Source organism: Pezoporus wallicus, unplaced genomic scaffold (assembly GCF_028554395.1).
Source record: "Pezoporus wallicus isolate ANWC-B61680 ecotype Strahan unplaced genomic scaffold, APGP_CSIRO_Pwel_v1 contig_5709, whole genome shotgun sequence".
NCBI classification, from domain to species: domain Eukaryota; kingdom Metazoa; phylum Chordata; class Aves; order Psittaciformes; family Psittacidae; genus Pezoporus; species Pezoporus wallicus.
The window spans coordinates 212,012-240,008 of NW_026635251.1; the positions used below are offsets into that span (position 1 = coordinate 212,012).

Here is a 27,997-nt window from a genome sequence, read left to right on the forward strand (position 1 = left end):
TTGACTCAAGCTAAAATTTGCATTATTCATTATGTTCTTATTTATTTTTCATACCTGCAGAAATCTAGTAGCAGGTTTTTTTCCCCTGGATACCATCTCCCCAGTGTAGCCTAGGCTAGGAGGGAAATTACTTCAGTGAAAAAAGAAAATCCAAAGACAATAAAGCTGATATCACAATGAAGACTGCACAGCCCAAATACCAGTGATGGCAAAATACAACAGACTTTGTCTTAGAGAATTGTTTCCAGTGGGAGAAGGATGGAAGAGAGTCACATTCCAGCATCAGGGAGTCTTTGAGTCACTTCAGAAAGTGCCGCAGTTTGCACAGGTTTCACTAAGCAGGAGAGGGCATATTGTAGTACTTTTGGTTGTGAACATAGAATGGCTACTTAGGCTTGAGCAAAATATGAGGTTAAAATGCATAGCTGTCAAAACTGAAGTTCCTAAGTAAAACTGCCATTGCCTTTAATTACTGCAGTATTTGAAATCTGGCTAATATAGGCTGGTTTATTTAAATTTTCTCATTCCACAGTTTATAATACTTTTAGAAAATAACAATCAAGAAAAGCTCTAACGAATATCTTTAGAGTAAAATCATAACAACACACAGGGAAGTAGATCTTCTGGCCAAACACTTTTTTCACATCACATCACAAAGCCACTTTTAAAGTCCACAAAAGTCCTTTAGCATCTAAAATAACCATTTGGAAACATCGTGATAGTGTAGTGTTAGCTGGGAACAAAAGGCGAAGTGGTATGCCCTTTATCTAAAGAATTTTCGGACACAAACAGGAATTATTGGGTTTTGTGACTAGATTAGTCTTCATGCAGCACTAACCATGCAGCATGAATTAAGCCAGTTACTTGACAGTGCACAACATGTGAAAAGCATTATCTACAAAAATCTGGTGACAACATCTTAGACTTCCCATGGTGGACACTGCTTTAAAGAGGAAAGGAAGCGGGGGTCTTCCTCTACTTGCTCTGCACAGTCTTTTTTCAGAAAAGTCAAATGGACTTGACTGTAAATGAACCCAGCAAGAGCTGCCTGCCAGACAAGAAAAAACAACTTGGAAAAAGATGAATCAAGAACTGGTGCAGCCAGCTCTGTATCTTGAAACCCTCCTAGATCAACACTCTTTCCATAAAAGCCTTCCTTGTCAATGTCCCTGACTCCAAGTTATGTTTCATGGGGGCCTACTCACCATAGCACATCACAGCACTCCTTTTGAAGTGGAACAGAAAATTTCCACCATGGTGTTTAGTAATTAGAAAATGCTGCTTCATAATTAGGCCTTTTTTTAATTCTAGTTTATGTGAAATATCACTCCAAAAGAAGTCAGGGAGATATTCCAATAATGGTCAAATCTTCCCTTTTCCATTTCCAAAATTTATCACTTGTGTTCACCATTTAGAATTTAATTACCTTCTAACGGCTTTAAAGTTTTATATGCTTTAAAATTCTCATATTTTAAAGTCAAAGTAAAAAGCTATCATTGAGATAAATATTAAATATTTTATGCAGTCCAAAACAAAATCCTTAAAATACTTTCAATATATAGCAAACGTATTTTGTTTCAAACTTTGATTCACACCAAAAATGACCCTGCAACATCAAAACCTCCACGTGGTACACAAGTTCTGAATCTCAATCACTTTTATTCATTCCAAAATCCTGGGCTAATGACTCATTAGATGTCTTGTTATATCTACTGGAGCGCACAATAGGAGGAACTCAACAGGGGACAGTCCCCAGAAAGGACACTATGGCCAGTGAGTTAGGATTGTGGCTCATCTGGATTTTAGCAGTAGTGTCTGAACACAGTTCTACACTTGTCGTTGTTCTGGTCAGAGCCAACTTTGGGAAGCACAGACATTCCCAGAGCAGAGAGAACCAAAATCTGTGTAGTCTCTTTGGGTTCCCACTCCCAGGTGGTGTTCTAGGCAGCCACCCTTCATCTGAGACCACACGCTGAGAAGTACAGCATTGATGGAAAAATGGGCTCTTGTTGGCCGTTTGAGCTGGCAAGTGGGAAAGCTGATCACTGGTCGCATTTTAAATCTGAAAAAGGCAGAGTATTTACAGGCCTACAAAGAAGGAAATTATTAATGGGAATAATGCCTGGGAAGACAGTTAATCCTTTACTTGTTTGAGAGAGAGCCCTTACTATCTGAAGGACCTGTAACCTGATTTCTATGACATGTCTGAGTAGAAATACCTTGGTCTCAGCTGTGCTGGCCTCGTAGGCACCCTGTAGGTTTTGCAGCAGCTTTGACTCATTAAAGTCCCAAACAGCTGTTTTTGTGCCACATCTCACTGTAACACTGAGCTTGATTACACTCTGAACATCACCAAATTCTCTGCTTCCAATTCAAGATGATGTTTAAGCTCTGGCTTTGAAGTGTCTTCCTGGAACAACGCAAGAACAAACACTAGAAAATTTCTTGAGAAGCTTTTAATTGCTTTTCATTCCTCCATTCGCCTTCCCCCTTCCCACTCAGGAATAATAATTGCTTGTCTTTTTAACTAAAAACAAACTATGAGAAAACCAGGTATTACCCTACTCCAACAGCTGTATGTGATTTGCAGCACACATTGAATATGCTGTTTTAATTTTCATCACTTGTCTCAGAGCAAACTTAGCTGTCTGCAAGTGTGATCCTAGGAAACTGCACACCACAAAAGCACTGGCAATCTTGCACATTTGAGTCAAGTCAGGCTAGGAACTTGCTCTGTTATCAGTGCTGGTGTGTGCTATCATCTGAGAAGATATTAGCTCCATAGCTGGTGATAATAGCAGAGCTCTGTTGATTGCAGGAGGCCAAGACCTCCAGTTTATGGAAACAGATTATTGGTTTTATTTTAATCTGATCAGATCCTCAGTGGCTGCTAATAGCCATATTTCCAGTGGATCACATAGTCTGAATGTTTAAATTGTCCCCTCTATGTACATTAAGTTGTTGCTGGGATTTGACAATCCTAGCTCCTCAATCTATGCAGATCTGGATCAGGATTTTGTGACTGTTTAAATGTACTGTGTCCCTGGATAGCACAATTATATGACCCAAGAAAACTTTCCTTGTTTCATTCCCAGCTCTTTTGTTTCATGTCGTGTACCTAACAGGGTTGGCCTGCAGTCATTCCACTTACAGTTGGAAGGTATCAGTGTGTTGGTGTCTAATCAGATAGCAACTCTCAGTAATGCATTACCTGTTTGGGACTTAGAAGTTTGTCTTTTACTTACCCTAGTTCTTATAAGACATTAGTACTGCAATGCTTTATTTTATGAGGCTAATAAATTAAAACTTTCTTTCTATTTTCTGTTGGAAAGACAAAAAGTTGTTATCATTCTTGCAAAACCACATTAAACAGAAAGCAACAGCAACCGGAGTATTGCTGACACTGCTTAATGAAAACCAGAGCATTGCACTGGAAAACATGCTGGGAAGGACAGCTTCAATTAAAGGAAAGGAGAGATTAAAGACCTTTCCTTTATACAACCTAGGGAAGGAATGTGAAAGAATGGGTTTGGAGAAGGGTCTAATTGAAGGATAAAATGGAAACGGTAAATGGCTTAAGATAAGATCAGTAAGCAGAGACATTGAAGCCAGTATTGCTAGGAACAGGTATAGAAGTTCATAAAACCCCCCCAAAGCCAATTCAGCCTACCACAGACAGATACAGAGGAAATATCCTAGGAATTGTGAGCATGTAGAAATCCTATTGGACAAGGACAAAAGGTTTGAAAGGGAAGAATGTAAATAGGGTGTTTTTTTTCACATTAAAAAAAAAAACATTCACTGAAATGGGAGGAGAGTCAGGAAGATCAGGTCTTTTCCTGAAGGAGGAATGAATTAAATTTGGTGACAATTGTGCTCTGAAGATACCCCTGTAATCACAGAAAATTGGTTTTCTCAATAGGGAAATTCTGCAGAGCTTGGAAAGGTAAAATCTCTTAAACTCAAAACTACTATAACCATGTGTCATATTTCTTCTTAACACATTGTATAAAAGAGCTTTAACTTTGTCAAGTATATTTTTAATTAATTTAAATTTTTCATTCAACCAGGCTAAGAACAAGGGCAAAGCAGGAGGAAAGCGGGATGAAGGAAATTATTTCAGCTTCAAAGAATGTTCAGTTGCATTAACAACAGCAAGAGTAAAAGGATATCAAGAAAAGAATGTTTTCTGCAAAGTTAAGTCCTCATTCTCGTGAGGTTTTCTGTAACAGCCCAAAAAAACCCAGCCTTTTTGTTTGCTACTTCTCTAATTTTGAGTCAGGGCTAGCAAATCTTGTTTCATTCATCTATCAATGCTTTGAAGAGGGGTTCCACCTGAGCAATCTGCCACCTGTCTTCCAGTGCAATCTCTTTTTCACCACTACCTGGTTAGTAACACAGGTTAAGTGCTGCTATCTTTTGTAGTTATTATTGCCTTCTGATGCCAGTGACCATATTATGTATTCCACAAAGTGTATGAATGTACCTGCCCTCTCAACAAGCCATGCACATCCCATTTATTTCTGTTCTTAACTGCTGTTTTGCTGTCTTCATACCACACACTTGTTCTTGCCACTTGGTCCTTCCCACTGTCTATGTTTATTCTGCTAACTTTCTTTCTTTCTCAGCTATTAAAAGCCCTGAGGCTAGTCCAGTATGTGTGCATAGGTAGGTATGTATATACATGTATTTACGTATTTGATCTATTGAGGCCATGCTACCTTCCTGATCCTTTTTGGTAGCTGGTGTTTCGGGGATGATTGCCTGGCCACATGTAGACATGTGTGGTGGTGGAAAGAGGGGCGCCTGTCCCTGGAAAAGAAAGCTATTGCAGGTCAGGGCTCAGAGACATAAGGAGAGGTATGCGAGGAAGCTTGGCTGGTGACTGCCTGTTCCATAGCTAGCTTTTTCCAACGCCCTGGGTCCATTTATTTTGTCAGTACTTAAAACCTCTTTGGAATATTTATAATTTTTTATTGGGTGTTTCCAAGAGACGCACATAATATAAGTGGTCCAACAGTAAATCTGTTATGATGTGTTTATAAATGCAAGCTTTAGTGTCTCTGGAAAGTTTAGCATTGACCAATGCAAATTTAGTATTGAATGATGCAAATTTACGCAGGGATAGAAATGTGAACCAGAAGAACTAGGTCATTAAGGGAGAGTTTCTGGTTTTAGCTGAAATAGAAGAATATTGACTGACATCCTTAAAAATGGATGACACTTTTTTCATTGACTTATCAACACTCTGGTTTATCTTTCGTTTAAGCTCTGCCTCGGTGAGGCACTGGGAAGTGTTCCTGTTGCAGCAGCAGAGCTATATACAGCTATCCAAATTAATTAGTACTGTTAATCAACAAGATGTGTTCACCCAGGCTGAACAGTACATTGGTGGGATTTTTGACTTAGCTGTTTAGCTTCCTTGGTACAGTTCTATGTCATGTAGACATGCTTGGATTGACCTACATGATATACCTTGTAACTGGTACTGGTTTTCCCCAGAGTGTTGAATGACCATCAGTGATTCCCAGGTAGAACTCATTACCCTGGCCCTGAAGTAGGGCAAGATGTGGAGCAGCTCTCTATCAACAACTGCCTCTGGTTAACTCTGATAGCCTAACAGAGCTTGTCATCACTTACACTCCAGGTAGGCAATTCTTACTTCTTTTCTTTTTCAGCACATACTGACTAGTTAATGTTCTGAAAAGAGAATTATTGTGGTGGATAAAGATGATTTAAATGTAAAATTGCTGCAACTACTACAGTATGTAACTGTTAGTATGGAGACTAGCAGTAAGAGTGGTTATGAGTCTTCTCAGAAACACCTTTTGTGGGTTTTTTTACTGCCTTACAAACTAGAAAAATTTCAAAGGTTATTTGGTAAGGATCAGGAAAATGTCTCCAATCTTAAATTTCCATGAGCTGGAGAAGGCTGTTTCTCAGGCACCTCTGATCAGACGGATGCTCTTGTGTCCTTCCTATCACCTCCACCTTGCTACACCTTACTACAGATCCTAGGCAGGACAGGTCTGTAATGGAAGATCCTTCATGGGTAAAGTCCTGTTGCTTATGTAACTTGCTTTATTTAGGATTGGGTCTAGGGTCACAAAATAGTTGCTTTAATGGTGGGCTGTTATGATGCCAGCTGTCTGGTATACCTGAAGAGCTGCACAAGGAATTTGGAAGGCTACTGCCTTGTGCCTTTGCTTCTCTGAGAGCTTATTTCCTCCTTGATAACCTTCAGTTACATCCTGCCCATTTCTGAATATTTTGTGCAAATTTATCCTCTGGTCAAATAAAGCTCAAAAATTAAATTGGGTGGTAAGAGGTTTCATTTATGCTTCTCTGTTCCTCAGTCACTCAGAAGATACAAATCCTGCGGAAGAGAGGCAGTAACTACTATTTTACATAAAATGTATGTGTATATCTGTGCTGACTCGTTTAAAATTACTGCTTGATCTGCTGTGAGTATATAAGTTTTATACATATGCTCTTTAGAAACCACAATTTGAATACCTGACTTTAAAACTTCAGTGAACCAGATTCTGCCTCTGCTATATGGAATGATCCTTCAGCTTTGACTTTGGATAACACACTGCTGAAAGGACCTTTTAACATAAGCAAAGCTAGTAGAAATGGTCAACCTTTTCAAATGCATCAGCAAGGCTCAGCTTCCCAAATATATTTTGGTGCCTAATTGCCACTGACACAGCCTCTGAAGTAGTCACTCTGTCAGTCATTTTGTAGAAATGAGACTTGGCAATTTTTCTAAAGCTCTTAAATAAAAAAAGGGTTTGGGGAAGGCATTTAGCAAAATAACTGAGATTGAACTGCATAGAGGCAGTCTCTCCTGTAGAAAGCATAACATTTGAGGCAATTAGAATCACAGTAGTTTTGCGATTCCTATTTTTAAGTCGCTTGAAGTACCCTGGAACATAACTGACATTTTAAAAACTCAGTGTATTGTGCATGATGTTAGAAGAGAATAATCTGTGCTTGAGATGGAAGCTAAGTAGAAACCAAAGAAAACTTCAATAGCTTTCAACAGAAAGGAGGAAAATGATTTGTGATGTGCATTTTTGAGCAGAGCAGATAGAATATGGTAAAGATGACAGTGGCATGTCTGGGTGGTTGCTAGAGGGAGCAGAATAGCCAAGACAATAAAATCTGAGACTAGTGCAACTCTGGGCCTCCCACAGAGAATCAAAGTCCTGCTTTTGAGGAATGAGCAGAAATAAAATCCTGTGAAGCACTATAGCAACCATCACCAGGGATACCATCACAGATCTCAAACATGTTTATCCAGACGAATAACAAGTCACGGAGTGAGATGATAAACTTGGAAATGGTATTTTAAAAGTAAAACCACTGTACCTGGTAGTACAGAAATAACACACTTGAACTTCTTAGTAAAACAAAACTACTTTTCAGTAAGTGTCTTCTAGAAATAGCTACAGAGAGTTGTATTTGCAAAATACCTGTACACAGTAGAACTGGGCAGTATGCAAGAAGGGAAACTAGACAAAAGAAGTCACTGCAGTAGAACTAGGTAAAGATGTTTAAACAAATGAAAGTGGTTTTGTTGGTGTGGAGTTTCTTGTAGTTTTTTATTTGTTTGGTGGATTTTTTTAGAAATTAATAATCACAAAAAAAATATGGTCTTATGTTAGACCAACACATAGTGACATCCTCAGTTAATTGTGTTTATGAGTGAAACAAATTTCACTGAGTGTGGTGTGGCCCTAATGGATAGGGTTCAGCTGAGCTACACTCATATTTGGCAAAGGTAGAAACCCAACCAATTCTTGGCTTTATTTTGTTTTAAAGAGGGAAGTGGAAATTGTCACATCCCATTCCTGGATGTATCACTGACCTAATCGGTCACATTGGCCAATTCATCTACTTTTTTAGAGTTTCTATCTTTTGAAGGAACACAAAAGCTTGCTGGAATATTCTGAAAGTGAGCTACTTACCATATATGCGAAGGATTAAACATGTGAAGGGTCAGTTTACAAAATGCTGGATTACATAATTCATTGGCATTCTTCATATTTGACATTTTCTATCATGTGTCTTTCATGCTTTTCTCTTCCACCTATACAATCCATGGTCATTTTGTTTCTCCATAAGTTCTTCAGTTTCACAAAATTCTTGCTGGTGCTGTCTGCTCATCTCTTCTGCAGAGGTACATGACAAGGCATTGTTCTCCTCTATTCATGCTGAATTCATGAGTGATCCAGTAAGAACAATAGCTAATAGACATAATAATAACTAATGTCTGTGTAAGCAAATGTTTCCGCATCTCCGAATGTGAATTTGAACTACCTTTGCTGGTAGGTGGATGGTTTCAGTCCCCTGCTCTAACTCTCTGGGTGTATAAATGTTCATCAACTTTTGCAGATGCTTCAGCTAAAAATAATCCAGTATCCCACAAGCCCCTCAGTCTCTGCCTGGATCTCCAGCTGGTGCTAATTGACTCCTCGATGAAGGAGGCTGGTGCCTGTGTGCAAGACTGGGTCACCCTGACACCGCATCTGCACATCCGCTTGTACCCTGAGCCACCTGACAGACTAAAATAAGCAAGATTGCAGTCTGTGTGGCTGATGATCAGGCAAGTACAAAGCACCCTAAATTAGAGAAATAATTCTATTGTTTGAGATTTCAGAGAAACTAGTAATGTTTTTGTAGCTGTAGCCTAATCCTCATTCTGAATAAGAAAAAGCTCTTTCTGAAACAGGAAAGACAAAAAAAAAGACAAAGACAAAGGAAAATCACAGATGCATTCCTTCCCAGTCTCAAAAATACTGTCATCTCTATTTTCTTAAGTGGCTTTTTTGACTCTGGTGTTGTCAGTGCAATGCTTGCCTCCTAGTATGACATCAAACCATTTCTCAATGCTTACATCTTGGTTTATGACTTAAGAAAGGAGCACTTTGTTCTGCTGCTCTCTTCAGCATTACTCTTCACTTTTACTGTTGCTTGCACACTGACACAAATTCAATCATCTTTTCAGTGGATGCCTTACTTAGATTAAATAAACCAATATGCATTGCATAAAAGCATTTCAAGTTAAAATGGTTCAAGTCAGTCAAATAACTGAGAAGCCAAATGATTCATTACAGCTGATACCTTTGGTTATATTAATATTGCATCCTTATCTTTTTTTGAAGGCAATTAATTTCTTGCAGCCTGTATTTTCTTACTGCTGAACACAGAAGCTTTATTGATTGAATTTGCTTGGAGTGGGGAGCTGTATGTTTGGAGCTGTTTTCCCCTCTAACTTTTTGTCCTGGGTATCAAGGGTGGCAGAGCACCAAGAGTTGCTTGGCCTGATGCTGGCAAGCAGCTGCAGCCACTGGGCGAGAGATGCACAGGCCTCAAAAGCTGCAGCTGCTGCAATAACTCTGTTCAGGTACATAGGTCCATCTACTACCAGGAAAGGGAAATGGGCAAAGGCTGATCTCTTTGTTCACTGCTATGGCTAAGCAAGCATGGGGAGGTGAGTGGTATGTAACTAGGAGACTAGCAGTAAGAGTGGTTACGAGTCTTCCCAGAAACACTGTTTTGGGGTTTTTTACTGCCTTGCAAACTAGAAAAGTTTCAAAAGTTATTTGGTAAGGAACAGGAAAACGTCTCCAGTCTTAAACTTTCATAAGCTGGCGAAGGCCATTTCTCGGGCAACTTTGATCAGATGGATGCTGTTGTGTTCTTTCCATCACCTCCATCTTCTTACACCATATTGCAGATCCTAGAGAATATGGGTGTGTCATACAAGATCCTGAATAGGTAAGTGCTGTTGCTCGTGTAACTCGCTTTACATGGGACTGGGTCTAGGGTCACAGAATAGTTGCTTTAGTGGTGGGCTGTTATGATAGCAGCTCTTTAGCATACCTGAAGAAACTCACAGGGAATTTTGAAGGCTACTGCCTTGTGCCTATGCTCCTCTGGGAGCTTTTTTCCTCCCTGATAACCTTCAATTACATCCTGCCCAAAAGCACCCTTGCATGGCGCCCACACTCTGCCTCTGAGAGGGGTACTTGTTGCCTTCCCAGGTGTGGCAGCATTCTGCCCATGCTTTTCAAACCGAAAGATGATGTCTTTATGAGCAGTTTATTCTGAGTAATGAATGAATTGGGAGTATTTCCTCTAGCTTATGGATACCGAAGCCTCTCCTAATGATTCAAAATGATAGTTTAAAAAAGTTAGGGTTTATTTCTAGTTGGATGTGGTCATAGTTTTACCATTATAAGTGTATTTACCAAATGCATATACCAAGTACAAATCGGCTATGAATCAGAAGTGCCTGTACAGAAAGCCTGCTGATGTGGGAGTTTCAAGCATGCATTAGCAAAGAAGAGCTGTGACTCTACCGTAAGTGCTTTTTGAAAGCCCGTCTCATCCTGTATTACAAATAGAAGAAACAACTATCTGCGTTATGTTTGCAGCTCAGATACTCTGTATCCTCTAATCATGAAGATGAGGCAAGATGGAATCTTATTTCACTTTGTACTAGTTCCTGTGAGAAAACCACAGAGCTACAGCTTTCTGCTGGGTAATTTAGATACTTGGATCTACCTCTTCTTGGTAATTCTATCATACATTTTTATAGTAACTAAAGAAGAAGGGGATAGATGAATTTTCCATGACATTATGTATCACAACACTCTAGGGGTATCTCACAAAGGGTTTCATATAGCGGCTCCCTCATGTCCCCAAGGCTACACGTCTGAAATCAGAACCACTTGGTTCAGAAAAGACAGCAGCAATTAAGGATAGTGGGTGGTTTCCATGTGGTAAAAATCAGTAAGTTTCATGGCTCCCAGTAGAGCTACTCAGCCTATTTCAGCGAAGAACTTGGCTTCTTGGGTACCTATATGGCTTTTTGTCAAAGATGACTTTGTTCTTGGAGATGTGCACCAGAGTTAGCAAGCTGACGGTAGACCCAGAGTAAAAGAAAATAGGTTAAAAATGCTGAATTCGACACATGATGATGTTGGGGAGAATGTCAGGTTTTCTAGTGCCTTCATCCTTGCTCTAAGAATGAAATAACGCTGATGAAACACCTCGATGGAAGCTTTCTATAGCAAATTTCAAACACAAGAAAATTGAAATTTGTGTGTTCAGTGTCAGAGGCTTCAGAATTGGGGAGGGTTATAATAGAATATAAGGGGCATAAACTGGCCTACTTTTTTTAATAGGCTTCAGACAGTGCAATCTGCATACAATCTTTCAAGTATCTGATTATTTAATCTCATTAGCAGATTTCCTTAGGTGCCTGATGGATCAGCCAGCTAAGACACAATGGGACTGCAAAAGAACTGTTTAATTTAATGAATTTCATTAGATTATGAAGTTCTCACTTGATTAAATTGGGAATGATGAGCATTTTAACTTGTGGAGGCAGCAATGATCAGACTGAATTTGAACTTAGGGGGCCAGAAGGAGCAAGAAATATGATAATGAACTTAAACCGCTGTTAAAATCTACATGTGATCTCTGGATAGAAAAGAAATCTAGAATCTGAATACTGTGATTTTTTTTATTTTTTTTTTTTTAAGAAATGTTTATTAACCAATCATAACAGTCTGACATTTAGATAAAAATCTATATTAAAATGTAACATTTGAATAAAGCAACTTCTGGCTAGTACCTTAAATTTAATGCTATTGTCACAGAAATAAACTGAGATCAGGCAGTGGTCATATTATGAATCTATTCCGTTTTCCCATTTCTGGACCAGGTCCAGACCCACAGCTTTATTAATGCAACTGTAAAGCTAAAGCTATTGAATTCAAAGGAAAGAGTCCCTGTTGATTTCAGAAGGAGCAGAAGCAAGCCATCTAAGTGGCAATTATATATTCTTTACCTACTTTGAAGAAAAAAAAATAGAACAGAATATTTTGAATACCCAAAAATAGTTAAATTATGTTGTATGATCTAATACCAAAATAACCAAAAGCTGAAAGTATTATAATAAGGATATTCTCAGTTTTGTTTGTAAGAGGATATATACTTATCACTCTAACATTTGTTGTTCTGCTGTTATGCTCCATGGGAGACACTTAAGTTTGTTAGTAATGTTACTTGGTTGAGTCCTATCCCTTCTCAGAGCCAGATGACTTGCTGCCCTTTATTGTAATAACAGCAGGTCAGGTACTGGTGAAACAGGCAACCTGGATGATTGTTTCAGGGTCCTACAAGCCAGTGGGAATGGGAAGAACAAATCTTCCAGGCTGGGGATGAGAGTGAGTGGGACCTTGGTGAGCCTGGGGAGACATGGGAATTAGGAGCTCTGGGTTTTATTGCTCACAGGTCACTGGGTTGTCGTGTTGCTCCGGTCAAGGACTTTCTCTGGATGAACACTTGCAAAGGGCCTTTGGGTCCTCGCAAAAGAGAGTGCTCATGTATTTCCAGAGGAAACCTGAAGGGTCCTGTGGAGAGGGTGAAAGATGTTTCCTCAAACTGCTTTTGAAGAGCACAGGCTTCCCACCCTTTACACAGACTTGTCCTCTCTCTTGTTCCAAAGGGTTTACCAGCCTTTCTCCCCTAGAAAAGCTAATTAAGGAAACAGTGGTTACATATTATGCCAGAATCTGTGGGTTTATATTTTACATATGCAGCAAAACAAAAACTTTTGCTCCTTCATATATTGCTATAGAGATGCATATTGAAGATCGTTGTAAGAGAGATTTTAGGCAGTTTAAATGCAAGTAATTTATATGAAAAGAATCATAAAATAATTAAAGAATAGTCATAATTTTCAGTTTAACTGGTTTTCGGCTGCTCTAGTACTGGGGTCTGGAAATTTACTACTGCAGAGACAAAATACATACTGGCGAGAGACTCAGGCAGAAAAGAGTTGTCGGTGTGTTAATTCTTATTACAAGAAAGGCAGCATATGAATATTTTTGGGTATTTAACTGAATTTTTTTTTAAGGTTTAGCACATGCTTGTTCAAAATTCCCTTTGCTCCCAACACGAAAGCAAGCCCTCTGTCAAACAGACCTTTGATCAAACAGCTTAAAAATTGTTTTTATTCAAGCTCCTCATGTATAAGTCATCCTTGAAAAAGTCCTTAAATTACAGCCAGGTAACTAAAAGGGAGGAGAAAGAACTTACTGACCTCCAAACCAAGCTGCTTCATGATGAGCCACACTCCTGGAGCTGCTATTTCCTCTAGAAACCTGGCTCTTTTTTGTCTTTTCAGACCCTGGTTGGCTAGAAATTTCCTGGAAACCACAGGCTTTCCAACTGTCAGAGCGCTTAAACTTCAGGGAGTTCATCGCAGATTACCATGGTCCAACATCTCTACACTGTGTCCTCAAGCATATGCACCCAGTTATGAGTATTATGTGTGTACTTTCAATTAACAGACAACTAGTTACTGACTGTCCAAGCCAGTTTTCTAACACAACAGGATAAAAACGTTCATGTGCCCCAAAGCACAGTGAATTGTAGCATGCCAAAGTCAGGATTTCTTTTACATCTGTTCATGCGTATCAAATATTACATGAATATAGATGATGATAATTCATGCCAGTTGGAGCTTATTCGGATGTGGTGTTCTGTTTTAAGCTCCTTTTTCATCAGACCATGTTCATCAGTGCTTGGGTCCATTTCATCTGCTGGCAGTTAGGATATTTTGAGGCTCAGGGGTTTGCTTTGTTTGGCTTTTTTATCAAATTCCTGTTATGGAAGGATGGCAGGTAGGATTTGGGAGGAAGAAAAGCAGTGGTTTTTCGCAAAAGTAGGAAAATACATTTCCAGTGTGAAGAGGATCAGTGTCGAAATGCATCTGCTGCCAAGGAAATACACTGTTAGAGAAATAAGATCACAGTTTTCCCCTACTGCAGTTTCTCCATTTTGATTAGTATCTGTCTTACAGCGCACAGGACACAGCAACAGGAGAAGCTGCTGTTGCAAAATAATTGGGTACACATGGTATTAAGAATAATCTTTTTTAAAAAGGAACAGTAGGATGATACTTGATGCTCTCATTAGCATTGCAGGACACTGCAGCACAAGGAGGCCCATGCCATGAGGTCCATACCTGAGGCAGTCATCCATTGTTTCTCACATAGCTTTCTCAAGTAGACCTCAAGCCTGAGAAACAGAATATTCATTGTGTCTGAAACTGTGTATTGACCAAGAAGCAAGTAAAAGTAGATGATGATTTAACTGTTTGGAAAAAATCCTTGTCACTTACAAGTTCCTGTGTTATACACTTGTGTAAATTACCTAATCCACTGTGTCACCAATCATGAGATTAGGCACAAGTTACCCAGCCTCTGTCACTTGTAAATGGATTTAAGTCATATGGCTTGTAAACCCCACAGCAGTGCTAATGTGAGTTTATTTGGGTCCCATGGGCTGCTTCTAAAAACAAGTATTACTAATGTTTCTATATCAAATTCATAAAATTTGGAAATGGCTTTAGGTCTGGATCTGATCTTTCCTAAAGTCTGAGAATGCTGAGATGATTATAATAAGATTATGAAGCCAAAGACAACACTTGGTAAGCATCCACAAAGTGCTAAGAAGCACAAAACATTTTCATGTCACATAGCTGATATGACCAAAACCCAAGGGACAGTGACTCTCTGATGTTAAGTCCTTGACTCCTTTGTTTTGTGAAGTATCTCTCTGCTAAGCAGAAAAGCCACAAAGTCATATGGGGTTGCTTAATTTGTTTAAAGGAGTTGAAAATATAAGGCAGAGTCCCTTCCTGGTTGTGTGTGCGTTGCATGTGGAAACATAACAAAAACAAATTATTCCACAGTAGGTGGCCAGCATCATACAATTAGCATTCAGCCAAATGAAAATTTTCTTCTATAAAAGCTCTTATCAGCTTTTGGAAGAGGATAGCTGGTCAGTAGAAAGGGTCTGATAATAGTGGGCACTGAATATGAATGCCAGCTCTTTAAACCCCTGGAACATCACAGTAACAGCTGAGGCTGGTTCACTTCTGCATATTTGTTAGTATTTGTGCCAGACATAAAAAGTGGGTTTTTTTGGAAACTTGATCCTCATGAGCTCCAAACACCCATGTGGGTGGTGAATTGCCCTTTATAAAAGGAACATAACATTTCTTACTCCCCTTCATGAATATTAACCTTTTCTTTCTTAGAATGTTGCAATGACTTAGGTAACTTCTCTGTTTTGCAGATGTGAAAAATAAGGTTAAAATAGAGTACAAAACCCAAGAGAGAATAAAGTGATGTTGTTTGCCTTTTTAATATTTAATTTTGTTAAACCATTGAGGGGTTGGTTAGGGTTTTTTTGTATTATTTTATCCTTGTTAAGTCTGTTTGTTGATGACTTTCTGGTCATCCTAAAATCCTTCCAAGAGCCCAAGATATAATAAGTAGAACTGTAAATAACATGATAACATCTTATTATATAAGGCATAAATAGAAAACTATTATGGGTGAAAAAATGTGGTTTTTTTTTTTTTTCAGGGAGAATTAAGCTAAGCAAATACATATAGAACCAGGCAATACACAGGGCATAGCCCATTAGCCTAATTCCTATCTGTACAAAAAGCAACAATTAACTGAGTAAATTTGGAGAGAAAGTTTCTTTTCCTTGGAAATTTTCCTTTCTTTTCTTTGTAAGGAAATGATCTTCTTTAATAGGTCATTTATTTCATGGCTGCCTGCAATAGGGTTTTCCTTCTTTCCTTTGAAGTCTCTAGATTTAGCCATAGTGAGAGACTATGAGCTGAAAGAAACATGCAGCAACTCCCTCGTCAGATCACCGATTAATCACTCTGGACCTGATCTTTGCCCACTGACTTTGATTGGGGTTATGATGGGGTATGTTGCTTGGAAATAAAATCCAGTAATTCTGACCTTTCGGGATGAACTTGGAGTATATTTGTATCACTGAGTTAATTCCTGCCACTTCTGGACAGTTGTTTGATCTTTCTGTAAAGATCTTTGCCTGTCAAATAACAGTCCGCTAGTCTTACTGTCTGCAAATCTCCCCCCTTGAAGGGAGGACTGCATTTATTAAAAGAAGACTGCCTGAAAAGAAAAAAACATACTGCTCTTACCTAGTTACTGTGCATATGAAAGTAATCGAGGTTGCAGCTTCTAATCCTTTGACCTAAGCTCCATAGTTCTCTGAGATGATAGGTAAATAGTGGTATACCCATTTTCTAGGTAGGAAAGAGAGGGAGAGAGAGGTCGTGTTATTTGACCCATGTAACACAATAGGTTCTTGATAGGGATGAGATTGGAAATAAGTCTGTAGACTTCGCTGCCTTCCTCAAGGATGCGTCCTGTGAATGTGCCCTATAATACTGGACATTAAATGGTTGCAAAATTCATCTGAACCCGGACTGATCTTGGCATCCCCCAGAAAGAGAGCAGCCAAGTACTTTTCAATTCAGTGAGAGGTACAGTAGTAGATTTCCAAAACTGTCGGAGTAATAGGAAAAATAAAGAAGTCCATACATCATGGCTGACGGGGTAAAACAAAACACAAACCAACCATTAAAAAGGGGGCAGGAAATGGTTACATGAATTCAGGTGTAACAGAATTTCAAGATAAAAGTGTTTTGCCTAGGGGATACAGTCATTTTCATATTACAGGGATTTTGAGTAAAATACCTCTGGATAAATACAGCTCAATTGTATACAGAGAATGGTGAATGGCGTGGTTTGTTTTCAGCTCGGTATCTGGAGGTGGGAATTGACTGCATAAGAGCGAGAGCAACAGATTCAACATGTTAAGCAAACACATTCTCTAGGTACGTTTCTTCTTCAAGTGTCATGACAACTAAGCAGAACAACTAAACCACGAGTATTTATTCACTGCTGTTGCCACTCAGAAGGCTGGCTATGCATGGCCTGTATTCTGCAGTACTGCTTGCTTTATGGTAAACCGATTGCTTTTCCTCATCCTCTGTAACTGCATTTGGGAACGTAAATGAGTATGAATGTGTAACGTTGCCAGAAAGTAAAGCTTTTAGATTTCATGTATTTCCTTCTCTAAGCCATTGTAAGAGTACAGTTTAATATAAATCTTGAACACTGCTCTGAAGCAAGTTATTGCAAAAGTGTACTTCATTCAATGTTGATTGAAACCCTGTCACTGCATGGTAATGCAGTATGCCCAGAAAACTCCCTATATATGTCAACAATAGAATTAACAAGCTGCGCTTGAGTATTGAATAATGTCATAGTTGTAACAGCTTGGGGGGGGGAGAATTCTACTTACCTTTGGGGTTCTTTCGTTCTCAAGATTAGCTTCTGAGGGGCGGCTGAGTGCTATTCTGGTGTCTTACCCATGACTGGTGTCTGATTGAACTACTCATCTTGCAGAATTAAACCAGCCAAAACTCCAACGACCTTACCTCAGAATACTTTTTGTTCATCTCAAAATGTAACTAGAAATATCCAGAAGAAAGAAAAGTAAATCAAATGACAACATCTTTGCTTTACCTAGTATTTGCTGCTAGTATATCACAATTAACAATTACTAGGAGGAAAAAGAAAGCTAATCTATTAATTGGGAGCACAGTTAAAACAAACTTTCTGAATAACCTCAGCTGCCCGTGTGCATTCAAGGGAAGACAAGCTGTTTCAGAGATAGCAAGATATCAGGTTATACTAGAGCGATGTGCTACAAGATCTGCACTTTGAACTGCATCCAGAGGTGAACAGGTCATCAAGGCCTGCTCAGCAGCCGGTGAAAATGTTCCTACTAGCTAAACTAGTCTAGTTGAGGGGTGGCCAGATTCAGCTCAAGTTGCAGTTATCTAAAATACATAGGGATTTTGGCACTCATAGCTAAATTTCTACAATTTTCACCAAATTAAGAGTTGGAAAGATAAGTTATTGGTTGAATCATCTTGAAGATGAAAAATGCTTCATATATTACAGTGAGAATTATATGATTAGTGACTAAGTTAAGTGTAAGATTTTATTTGAGCTCCTGAACAATGTTTTCAGAGAGCAGAGATAATTCCACCTGTAGTTCTTCTCCAGTTCTTATAGTGTTCCACACATACCATCGTCTCACAGCTGTACAGAAAATACAGCTCAGCACACCAAAATTTTTATGAGGATACTGTAAGAATCTTCATGCCAGTTTCTGTTATTACTAATCCCACTGTGAAACAGCAAACTGTTGAGCTTCTTTTCAGCTAAACCAAAGTAACTGACAGTAGAATTTGGTCTCTATCATGTTGTTTCTTGATTGATGCCCAAGCACTTGTGATGTCTAGTTTGCAATGCCAAGTGAAACCTGTATCTTCTGTTTCAACATCTTTGCTGTTTTAGAATACGGCTTGAATATTTCTCTTCGTATGTGCGTGAAATGAAATCCAAAAGACATTTTTTTACTCTGGTTTATTCTAAATTTCAGTCCAGTATTGACCTCCTTATTTTACTCTTGCAGTGATTTGGCACAAAGTATCTGTCAGTCTACACCTCTTGAATTCTGTTTGATCCTGGTAGGTCTCTCCGTGCATCCAGGGGCAATGTGCAAACTCCAGGCTGTTGCCTCCTCTGCTGTTTCTGTATTCATGGAGATGAAATGCACTGTTAGGATCAGGAGTAGTGTTGTGCCTGTTTAAACTGATACAGGCAAAAAGTATATTCACTTTGACAATGACCACTCTTTACAGAGGTGAATACCACCAACGGCTTCCTTCACAGCAAGCCCATTCTTCACATCTGAACCTTAGCATTGTGCTCAGAGTAGTAGGCACCTGTGGTGTCTGCTGTGACAAAGACTGTGAGTCAGTCTACAACAAAGGAGACTGAGCTTCACCCATTTAAGAACATGGGAAGGAGGAAAAGAAAGGCAGGGGTGGGGGAGAAGTTGTTACGGTTCAGAAAGGTCTTGGGTTGATTGCTTAAAGGAATTTTCTTTGGTTCAGACCACAGGAGCACACTGAAGCAGGAGAGTACACATGGTTATTTATCACTTTGCTTTACATAGGAAAATACATTAGCAGATCTAGCAAAGTGATTCTGTACTGGAAATAATACTAAGCCCATTCAGCATGTGTTCCTGGAATGATGAGCTTGGGGAAAATGTGTGTTGAAGCTGCTTAGGTGTGGAGTGGACATTGACGCTGGTCTGGTCTGGTGTGCCCTGGGTGAAAGGATCTGGGAAAATTCAGGTCTTCTGAGGTTTACTGGTCCCACAGCCTGTGCCACAGAAGCTTCCCAGAGACAGCAAGGATACATAGCTGTAATCTTTTTAGACTGAAGAAAGCTTGAAGCTCTTGGGTCACAGTAAAGCTTCCAAATGAGTCAGGCAGTGAGGGTGAGTGAATTTTAACATGGAGATGGAGTAATCTACTACTATTTGATATAAAATTAATAAGTGAAGAGGAACGTTTTTCAGAACAGATAATTGACATGTTCTGTTACCATCTATATATTTGTGTCTTGAAATGGTTGTCTTATTTTTCTTCTTTAAAAAATTTTACTTTAGTTTTAAATTGCACACAGACATTTAAGGAAATTAACATCTCCAGAAACATGGTGTTCCATGGCATACATTTAGTCATGTCTAATAAATATTGTTTCAAGGCTGGTGAGTGCATTTAAATGAGGAATCTTTTCATTTTCTCCTACCATACCTGAATTTCTGCTCAAGATGAAATTATATTTTTAGCATTTCTTTGTTTGTGTGGTGCACAGAACACAGCCCAATCTAATGTAAAATGATTAACTCATACTAAAAAATAAGGAACAGAGACATTGGTAAACATCACACAGCTCCTGGGAAAATGCATTTCTGAAGTGAGAGCAATTCTAGTGGAGCCCACACGCAGTGATTGTGAACCTGGCTCTCGGAAACCTTTTCTTGGTTTCTTTATATGTACTCTGTAAATTTTATTTATTTAAAACATTTTAAAAGTATGGATTTGCCATTTTTTAATTTCAGTCATCTCCTGTGTTTTAAATCTCTGTCTTCATCCTGCATTTAAAAGCTTATGTTCTAATAACCTAGACATAAATTTGAGGGTGCTTCAAGGTTTTGAGTTTAGGAGGAAATCTGTACTGTGAGATGTGGTTTTCAACCTAGCCCTTTGATAGTCTGGTATGCCATAAATCCTATAGCATCTTAGCTATAAATTTAACATGCAGTTTGACAGCTATGTTTGATTTTGATTCTCTAAACGATTCTGAAGGAATAGCAAGAATCCATCTATACAGGAACGAGAGACTCCAGTCTTTGATTTACCACACTTTTGGCAAAGTAAATTGTGTTTGCTAATGAATAACATCAGGAAAATTAGCAGAACACAGGAACCTTTTAATTCCCTGACAGAATTTTAGATGTCGTTAGCAAAACCCTTTCCCACTCTTATAGTCACAGGCAAAACCCCAGGCTAAAGAGCTTGAGGTTCTCCTCGTTCCCTGATTTAAAAGGTAGCTCCTTTCTGGCTGCTTTATATTCTGCTCAGTTTTAGCTTTTCTCAGCAACACTGACAAGGTCAGTGATGTGCATTAACTGGGTACAGTTCAGTTGTGCCGTTGTGTGTATACTCCACCAAGGCAGCTCCTGAACTGCATGCAAAACTTGTTCCCTTAAAACACTTCCGAGGCAGTTGGCCCAGGTGGTGGAACAATCTCTCAGGTCACTTAAAATACAATGACTCCATTACATGAAATAAAAGGCAAGCATCAGCAGTCTTGCCATCTGTAAGAATAGATACCTGACGTTCAGAAGCATGCTGTGCAACAACCAACATCAATGTTCAGCCTTAGTCTGGCTCCAGCTGAATTAAAAGCAAATTGAATGGAAGCAAGATCAGCTAGGGAGTTTATTTTATGTAAAATATAAACATGTTAACAGGAGAAAATACTGTTTTCTTATGTTACAACCTTAATAACCAACATGAGATTTATCTTACAGTTCTGCAGGTAGTGCAGGGTTTAATTACATGTACATGATTAAAAAGAGCAGATACTCAATTGTACACATACACCATGTATTGTACTCTTTACAAGAAATTCAGTACTTTTATGTGTCCCCAATTGAGTGACAAATAATTTTACTACTTCTTACTCCATTTAAAAAACTAGCACAAAATATTTAAGTAGTTTTATTATGATTGCATCATTCTGACAAGGTAGAGAGGGACTCCGTATTTACAAACAGATATACATATTCAAAGCCTCCAAAATACCAGCCCTTTCCGTATTTCTGCTGCTTCTCTTTCCTCTCCTCCCTGCCCCACACTTATATTCGTACATTCCTAAAGAGTCATGGAAAAGTTATTGAGCTTGTGTTAGGTCTTCTTTAAGAAAAGCCACTGAAGCTTGAAAATTGTTTCCAGGAAAAGCACTCGAACCTGTGACATGGCCACCTTGATGTTGCTCTTGGTGTTAGAATGACAGTTGAGAGAGGACTAAGAAATAATTTAGTACGTGAACATAGTCCAACATGGGACATTTGCAAACAAGAGCACGTTGCAAATACAAAGCTGACATTTAAACTCAGCATCTTTAAGGTATGTGTATTAATGAGGTTTTGGGGAGCAGGGAGAGACAGGTTGCAAATATTTATTATCTACTGTGGCAAGTAAGATGTTCTGGTAAATCACAAGGTGTCTTCACAAAGCGTTTGCTTCTGTCACTTTGGAACCCCTAAGAGAAGGATTAGGATTACCTAGAGGACAGAGCACCAACTTCAGATGGGTGCAAGCTGAGTGTTAGGAAGCTGTGTGACAGTCCTGCTTCTCCTGCAGATGTACTGTGCTATCACAGAAAAGCCACTTACTCTTTAATATTCTTGCATATAGCAAAGTTGCCACCTGCAACAGCCTTCACCAGAAGCATTAGGCTGTTAAATTGATCACTGTGAATGGCACACAAAAGTTATTTATTTTAAATAGTGCAATAGTCCCAGTTGTGATGACCAAATGCAGCAAAATTACTAAAGTATTATAGCAACTGTGAAACTATGAATAAAGGGAGTTATGTGTGGTTTCATATTAAACCATTCAGACAAAGCCAGCAAGCAAACGTCCTAGGAGGTAAAGAATTATTAGTGTGTAAAAAGGTGTGGGCTTAGACCAGAAGGTCCCATCAGGTGGGCACGTACCGTTATTTGACCTTGTGTGCAAAAAGTCTGTGTTAATCTGAGTAAGCCTAGTGGACAGGTTCAAGCTATCTCTTTGAAGTAACGCATGCTAACTGGAAAGAAATTAAAAGAGTGTCTATTGAGGTTTCCCAAGGGCCATTTAAATATGAAGTGCCATGTTAAATTGTGAAGAAATACCTCAGCAACAGAATTGATGCAACAGGAAAAAGACCTGGACTTTTAATTGATCAAAGAGAGTACAATGTCTAAATAACTATAAATAACCCTTCCATTAACAACAAAAAAAGTCAGTGACTTTCTGATATGGGTGCCACAGATGCTGGACTCTAAAAAACATCCAATGTCTTTGCTAGATGGTGTGGCTTTTCTTAGACCAGCACTTTTCCTGCTTTATTTTCTCTTATATGAGCCCAAGTGGATAGAAGGAAGTTGCAAAAAGATTGCTCTCCTTGCTAGGACTAACACAAGAATAAATTCAGCAGTTAGGATTATTCATACTTGAGACTGTACAGAGCACAGCTAAAATGGCGAAGACAGCAATACCTGCATGATCAGCTGACTGACAGCTAACTCTGTTTGGTAAAAGGAATTCTCTTGTGAGAAGAGGAGCTTTCCTAAATCCTAATAATTGATAACTGTGCCACAGATTGAAGTATTAAAGTAATTCTCAGGTTAGCAGGTAGAGTGCAAAAAAGGCTATGAAATGTGCACCGAGTGCAACTCATCAGGTACATACTGCTATGTGCAGCAGACACATAGTAAATACTGCATCCTTGTTATGTATGAATAAATTTGGGTTTGCCAAGTTTACAACCCAGCAGGGACCACAAGCTTAAAAATGGAAACTGGGTTGTAACTAGAGACGTTGGATCATAAGCAAACAGCTACAAAAGCAAAAAGACAAAGGCAAAATGTTAAATCAACTGAAATTTCACAAGATTGAAATTGTTTCTTAAAGTGCTATGGTTGATTACATTGTAAAAAATCAAAGTACATAAAAATTAGAACAGAAAACAAATAATATCAAGTACATAAGTTATTCTACAAATACAATAACAGACCAATGAAAAAGAAATAAATTAAAACACTAACAAACATCAGGTACACAGCCAAAACTTCTTAAAATTTCTAGTACACATTCAGCTGTAAGATAGTGCTAACACTTGTCAGCCACCAACAGCAAAAAAAAGCTGAAACAAGAAGGGTCTGCTGCTGAGACCATCAAACCACTGGCAGCTGCAAGCTGTCAGCTCAGGTCCCAAGTACATGATGCTGTAACAGATGGGTGAACAAAATGTGATGTCTGAAGGTAAAAGACAGGTTGTGGGGGCACTTTGGGACCCAACAAGTAACATGAATTTCAGTTTCAGCTTAGTTAGGTCTTTGATATCTTTATTAAATCTAATACAAATGAAACACCTACTGATTTATTTTCTTTACTCCAGCTGCTAAAGGAACAATACTTTTAAGATGTAGTCTACTGCTCTGAGGTAACTGTAAATTATTAAAATAAGATTGACATGAATAATTTGGGGATTTAATTCCTCAGGAAGGTGTTCTGCTTCACTGATACGGTTTTCCATTACTCTCTTCTTCTGCCTCCCTCTGCTATGTCCCAGAAATAGAAATTACATAAAATCCTGACAGCCTGTTCTGTGAAATATAAAAGTTGAGGTCTGAGCTCATCCTCTAAGATAACTGATTCATCAGCACTGCGGCACTTCAGTTGGGTTTGGTGGAAAAACAGCACAGGACAGAAATGTTCTTTTTTCTAAATAAGAACATAGTAATAAGATTTATAAATGGACAACACATCCCAGCAACAGCATGTGAAACAAGTAGAAAACTTCAGGTGTCATTAGTCCTAATGTGCTCAGAACCTGACACTATAAAAAAGTAATTTTAGGGAAGCACAGAATACTATTGGACACATCTGTGCTACCGGTTTGTTTTCTAGCTGTTGGCTGAAAACCTTCTATTGTCCTAGATGTTTTTCCATTCTTTCATAAGGGACTGGAAAGCTACACAGAAGAATAAGAGAAAAAGGATTACGTTTTATGTAATCAACTAAAATAATTTATATCGTATGATTGTTCCTGTGAGGATCCTGCAAAACCAATGCGGGTGTTCTTTATTTGGCACAGCAGAGTTCTGCTGCCCAGACTGGCAGTATTCCTACAACCGCGATGGACACCTTTTGATGGACTGAAGTCAAGACATTCAGCACACTGTAGACTGTATATAATTCAAAGAATTGTGACTGCATTTTTCATTTCTAATCAAAAGAAAATGTTCCTTACTTGAGCTGGTGTTGCCATGAAGTGAGTATTCCACAATATTTCAGAGTTACTATCAGACCACTGATGATGGACTGGTGTGATACCAGTGCTGTGATCTTTCCATGGGTTAGCATGAATTTACAGTATACTCTATGAAAAGGCTTATTCTAGTAATTTTACTCTCAACAAAATACTGCAATTACCTGCATATTTTGCAACCTAGAGCTGTCTTGCAGCTGGAGAAGACCAAAGATTATTATCCTGTACTTTAGCATTTAAATACTAATTCATATAATTAACCTTTTAAGAAATCAATTTTCCAGTAAATCAACTGAAATATGGAAAATATTTCTGAAAAATTGAACTGATTTAAAAATTATTTTAATGAAAAATTACTTTTCATATAAACGTGAGCCCATAACTTGCAAATAATACCTCAAGAATATCTTTTTTGTTACTTGTTTTAAACTTGAAGAATGCTCTAAGAATGTGCAGCAGTAAGCCATGAAGTACAGGCCCTTGAACCAGCACTGGCTAATGCTGATCAAGAAAGTGCCTTCATTCACAACAAGGAAACCTTACCCCTTTTAAAAAGGCAAGTGATCATTACATTTTTATATGGAATTTCTGAATGCTAATAAATAAATACATTAAAGAGGGGTTTGTAGGTTTAGCTTTTTAATGGAAAAACTCCTGGGCTTCAGTGAGAATTGAAGTCTGTAAAATGCCTGTCTCCTGTGTTCGAGACAGAACATTTCATTCTAACATCAATAATAGAACTAGAGCTGCATCTCAATTATGCTTGTCTTGAGCCTGCATATGAGCTTTCATTCATGTGAGTGATCTTTGTAGACCACTATTATTGTTCACCCAAGTAAGTAAGGTTACATTCTAAGTCTGTTTTCTTGTATTGGTATAACAACATGGTAAGTCACAAGTAAAGTTAGATGAAAAGTCCACTTAAGTTTCTCATTCAGTATAAAGTGCTACATCTCTTCAGTTTACAAAATGGCCATTGATAAATCCAACTGAACTTCAGTTGATGTTACAGTAAAAGCTAGTACTTCATTTTCACCATTATTTAGCAAACGATATTTTACATTCACAGTAGATTACAATGAAAAAAGTTATTCTCTTTCCTATAGAAGAATAAATTATAAGATTTAACTGCACTTCAAAAGCCTTTTCTTGAAATGGAGTGTTGGCCATAAAGTGGCAGTCAGGCTTCTTAAAGAAGGACCAAAAGCAGCATTGTCTATTAAATACTTAATGAGAGTGAATGAAATATAACAGGTAGAAATATACCTTGTGAGATGAGAATATTTCCTTGTAAATACTAGAATCAACTATCAGTGCCCCTAAAGACATGAAGAGTGTTTTTGTTGTTGACTTCATTGCAACAGGAATATGGCTACTGAAATTCAAGAACTGTATCATGGAGTGAAACTGTCCAACTAAGCAAGGTGCTTACGCAGCGTTACCAACTACCTTAACCTTATACTGATTCCTTCTCATTCCCTGCTGATACTTTCTTCTACATTCATTCTTTGCCAAATTCCAGTGAGTACCGCAATTTTATTAGCCAGTACTTGACTAATGCCAGCCAAATTCACCCAGTAAAATCACAAACTAAGCCTTTTGATGTTTTTAAAGTCAGACACTCCAGAAGCCTATCTGTTTCTGTGGTGACTCTAATGCTGTCATACAAGGCCAAAAAGTTAGAGATGGTATGTACCTGACAGTGAGTGTAAACTAGTGGTTGTTATGCATTACGTTATGTTGCTAAGAAATGGACTCTGTCTTGAGAAATGAAAATAGAACCTGCAGAAAATTGCAGGATCAATTAATGTCTTATGTACTGTGTGAACACCACAGTTAAATGCACTGTCATTTCAGTCCTGAAGGATGTCATACGTGAGCACTGTTGCAACCTCTGCAAACTTAAGTAAACAACCCATGATATTTTTATGGAAAGATAAGTTCAACCTCCATACATGCAATTTATTTGTGTCATATGTGTCATCTCACTCCCTTTATTCCAGTGCTCTGTAAGTTCTGAAATCTCACCTCACCTGTATTATCTCATGATAAACAAAGTGACTGGACATACAGAATTACTTGGTTCCACTACAATTTAAATCCCTCTATGTGAATTTTAGGCCTGAGGTTATGCACTGAAACTTTTTAATAACCCAAAGCTTAAAAGATTTTGAAACAATATCAGAGAGTAACATGTTCAAAAAAAAAAAAAAAATCCCCTATACAATCACAATTCCAATCATCACGAAACAGTTGTTTTTTTCCTTACAATTAAAATGGGTACATATATGTCAGCATTTAAAGGAATGCTTTGTAAATCAACACACCCCAAATCCATTTAGAAAGTTTTAAACAATTTTTGTCTAAATGCAGTGAACATTTCCATATAAAATACTACTCTAGCTGGACTGGGTTTAACAGTTGACATCCAAATCTTATTATCTGTAAATGGTACTCCATATAAATTCCACTAAAATCTGACTGCAATTAATTCTTCAATCACACTTAAAAACTATGAACACCCCCCCCCCTCCAAAACAAAGTTTTACATGTCAAAAATGGATGATTATAGTCAATATCACATAGACCATTTAATAGGAGACAGAGTGTATCGTCGTTCAACCACACAAGACGTGGTCTGTGTAAAAGTCAGTTAAGGGGGTCCATCAGAGTCTCTCACGTGCAGCATCATTGTGCGCAATTGTCACAGTTTGCCAAGTTACTCTCTTGACTGATAGAATAAAATATAGCCAGACTCTGAATTTTTTGATATATCAGAGGTCAGACCATAGAATTCTTCAATAGCTTGAGCATCTATTTTCTGCAAAATAAACAAAAAAATTTAACGTGCTGTTAGGTAAAAGAAGTACCAAACCTGGATCAAATGACTGTGTAAACATGGAAAACAAATTCAGTTACTTGTTTCAGGGTAGCAATTAACAAATTCTGTTTGCAATTTAAGCAGTGAAAGGGTAATGTTCTGGGGCTAAGCCCTACTGCTCTCAGTCATGGAAACCAATAGGAATGTTGGTCTTGGTGAACCTAACCGAATTAAGCTTTTTCCAACAACAGCGAGACTCCTTGGAACACAGTAGTGAACACTGCTGAAACACGTAAATGTGAGCATGTGACCCCTCCCTTCTGAAATTTCCAGAAATACTCCTCAAGACACAGCCCATCCAGAGTCCCAGTGCTTACTTTCTTCTGTTGGATTTACTCCTGGGAAATAAGGCTTAAGACCTCAGTTTTGTTAAGGTGCCGCAAAGACACACGGGGATTGCTTAGGAATGAATTGTAGGATGCTCAGACAAAATCTCTAATAGCTGCAGGCCAGATCCTGCTCTAATTTACATTCAGACAAACCCAGATCGATTGTAGAATCCACACTTTCTTCTAACTTCCCAATTGTTCAAAAATTAAAATTCTAGAGCAATGCTAGCTTTACCCAATCCAGTTTTGCCAAGTGATGTTGCCAGGGATTGCAACATAGTTCATGGATATTTTAAGTCATAATGAACTAAATTGATTTTATTAGATATAGAAATAATTCCAAATGAAACCCTTCAAGTCTGGTATTAAAAACTGATGTTGCTCTGAAATAAAAC

The 27,997-nt window shown here is 38.3% G+C and overlaps 1 protein-coding gene and 1 long non-coding RNA gene across 5 annotated transcripts in view; one reads left to right on the forward strand and one right to left on the reverse strand.

The window, feature by feature from the left end:
• The first annotated feature begins 4,775 nt into the window (after nucleotides 1-4,775).
• On the forward strand, nucleotides 4,776-7,323 carry LOC130601606 (uncharacterized). The gene is made up of 3 exons (XR_008972720.1): nucleotides 4,776-5,647; nucleotides 6,357-6,415; nucleotides 7,200-7,323. It is a non-coding gene; the product is annotated as an uncharacterized LOC130601606 (long non-coding RNA).
• An 11,025-nt stretch (nucleotides 7,324-18,348) lies between these two features.
• Nucleotides 18,349-27,997, reverse strand: part of USP46 (ubiquitin specific peptidase 46) — a 36,816-nt gene continuing 27,167 nt past the window's right edge. For 2 of the 4 annotated variants that reach the window (XM_057413748.1, XM_057413775.1), the window contains exon 9: nucleotides 27,073-27,213. In XM_057413748.1, coding sequence (XP_057269731.1) covers nucleotides 27,112-27,213 — 102 coding nt within the window. In that variant the 3' untranslated portion in view covers nucleotides 27,073-27,111. Of the gene's footprint in view, nucleotides 18,525-27,072; nucleotides 27,214-27,233; nucleotides 27,612-27,997 lie in introns of those variants that run through there. The other 2 variants (XM_057413757.1, XM_057413767.1) reach the window with 2 other exon arrangements.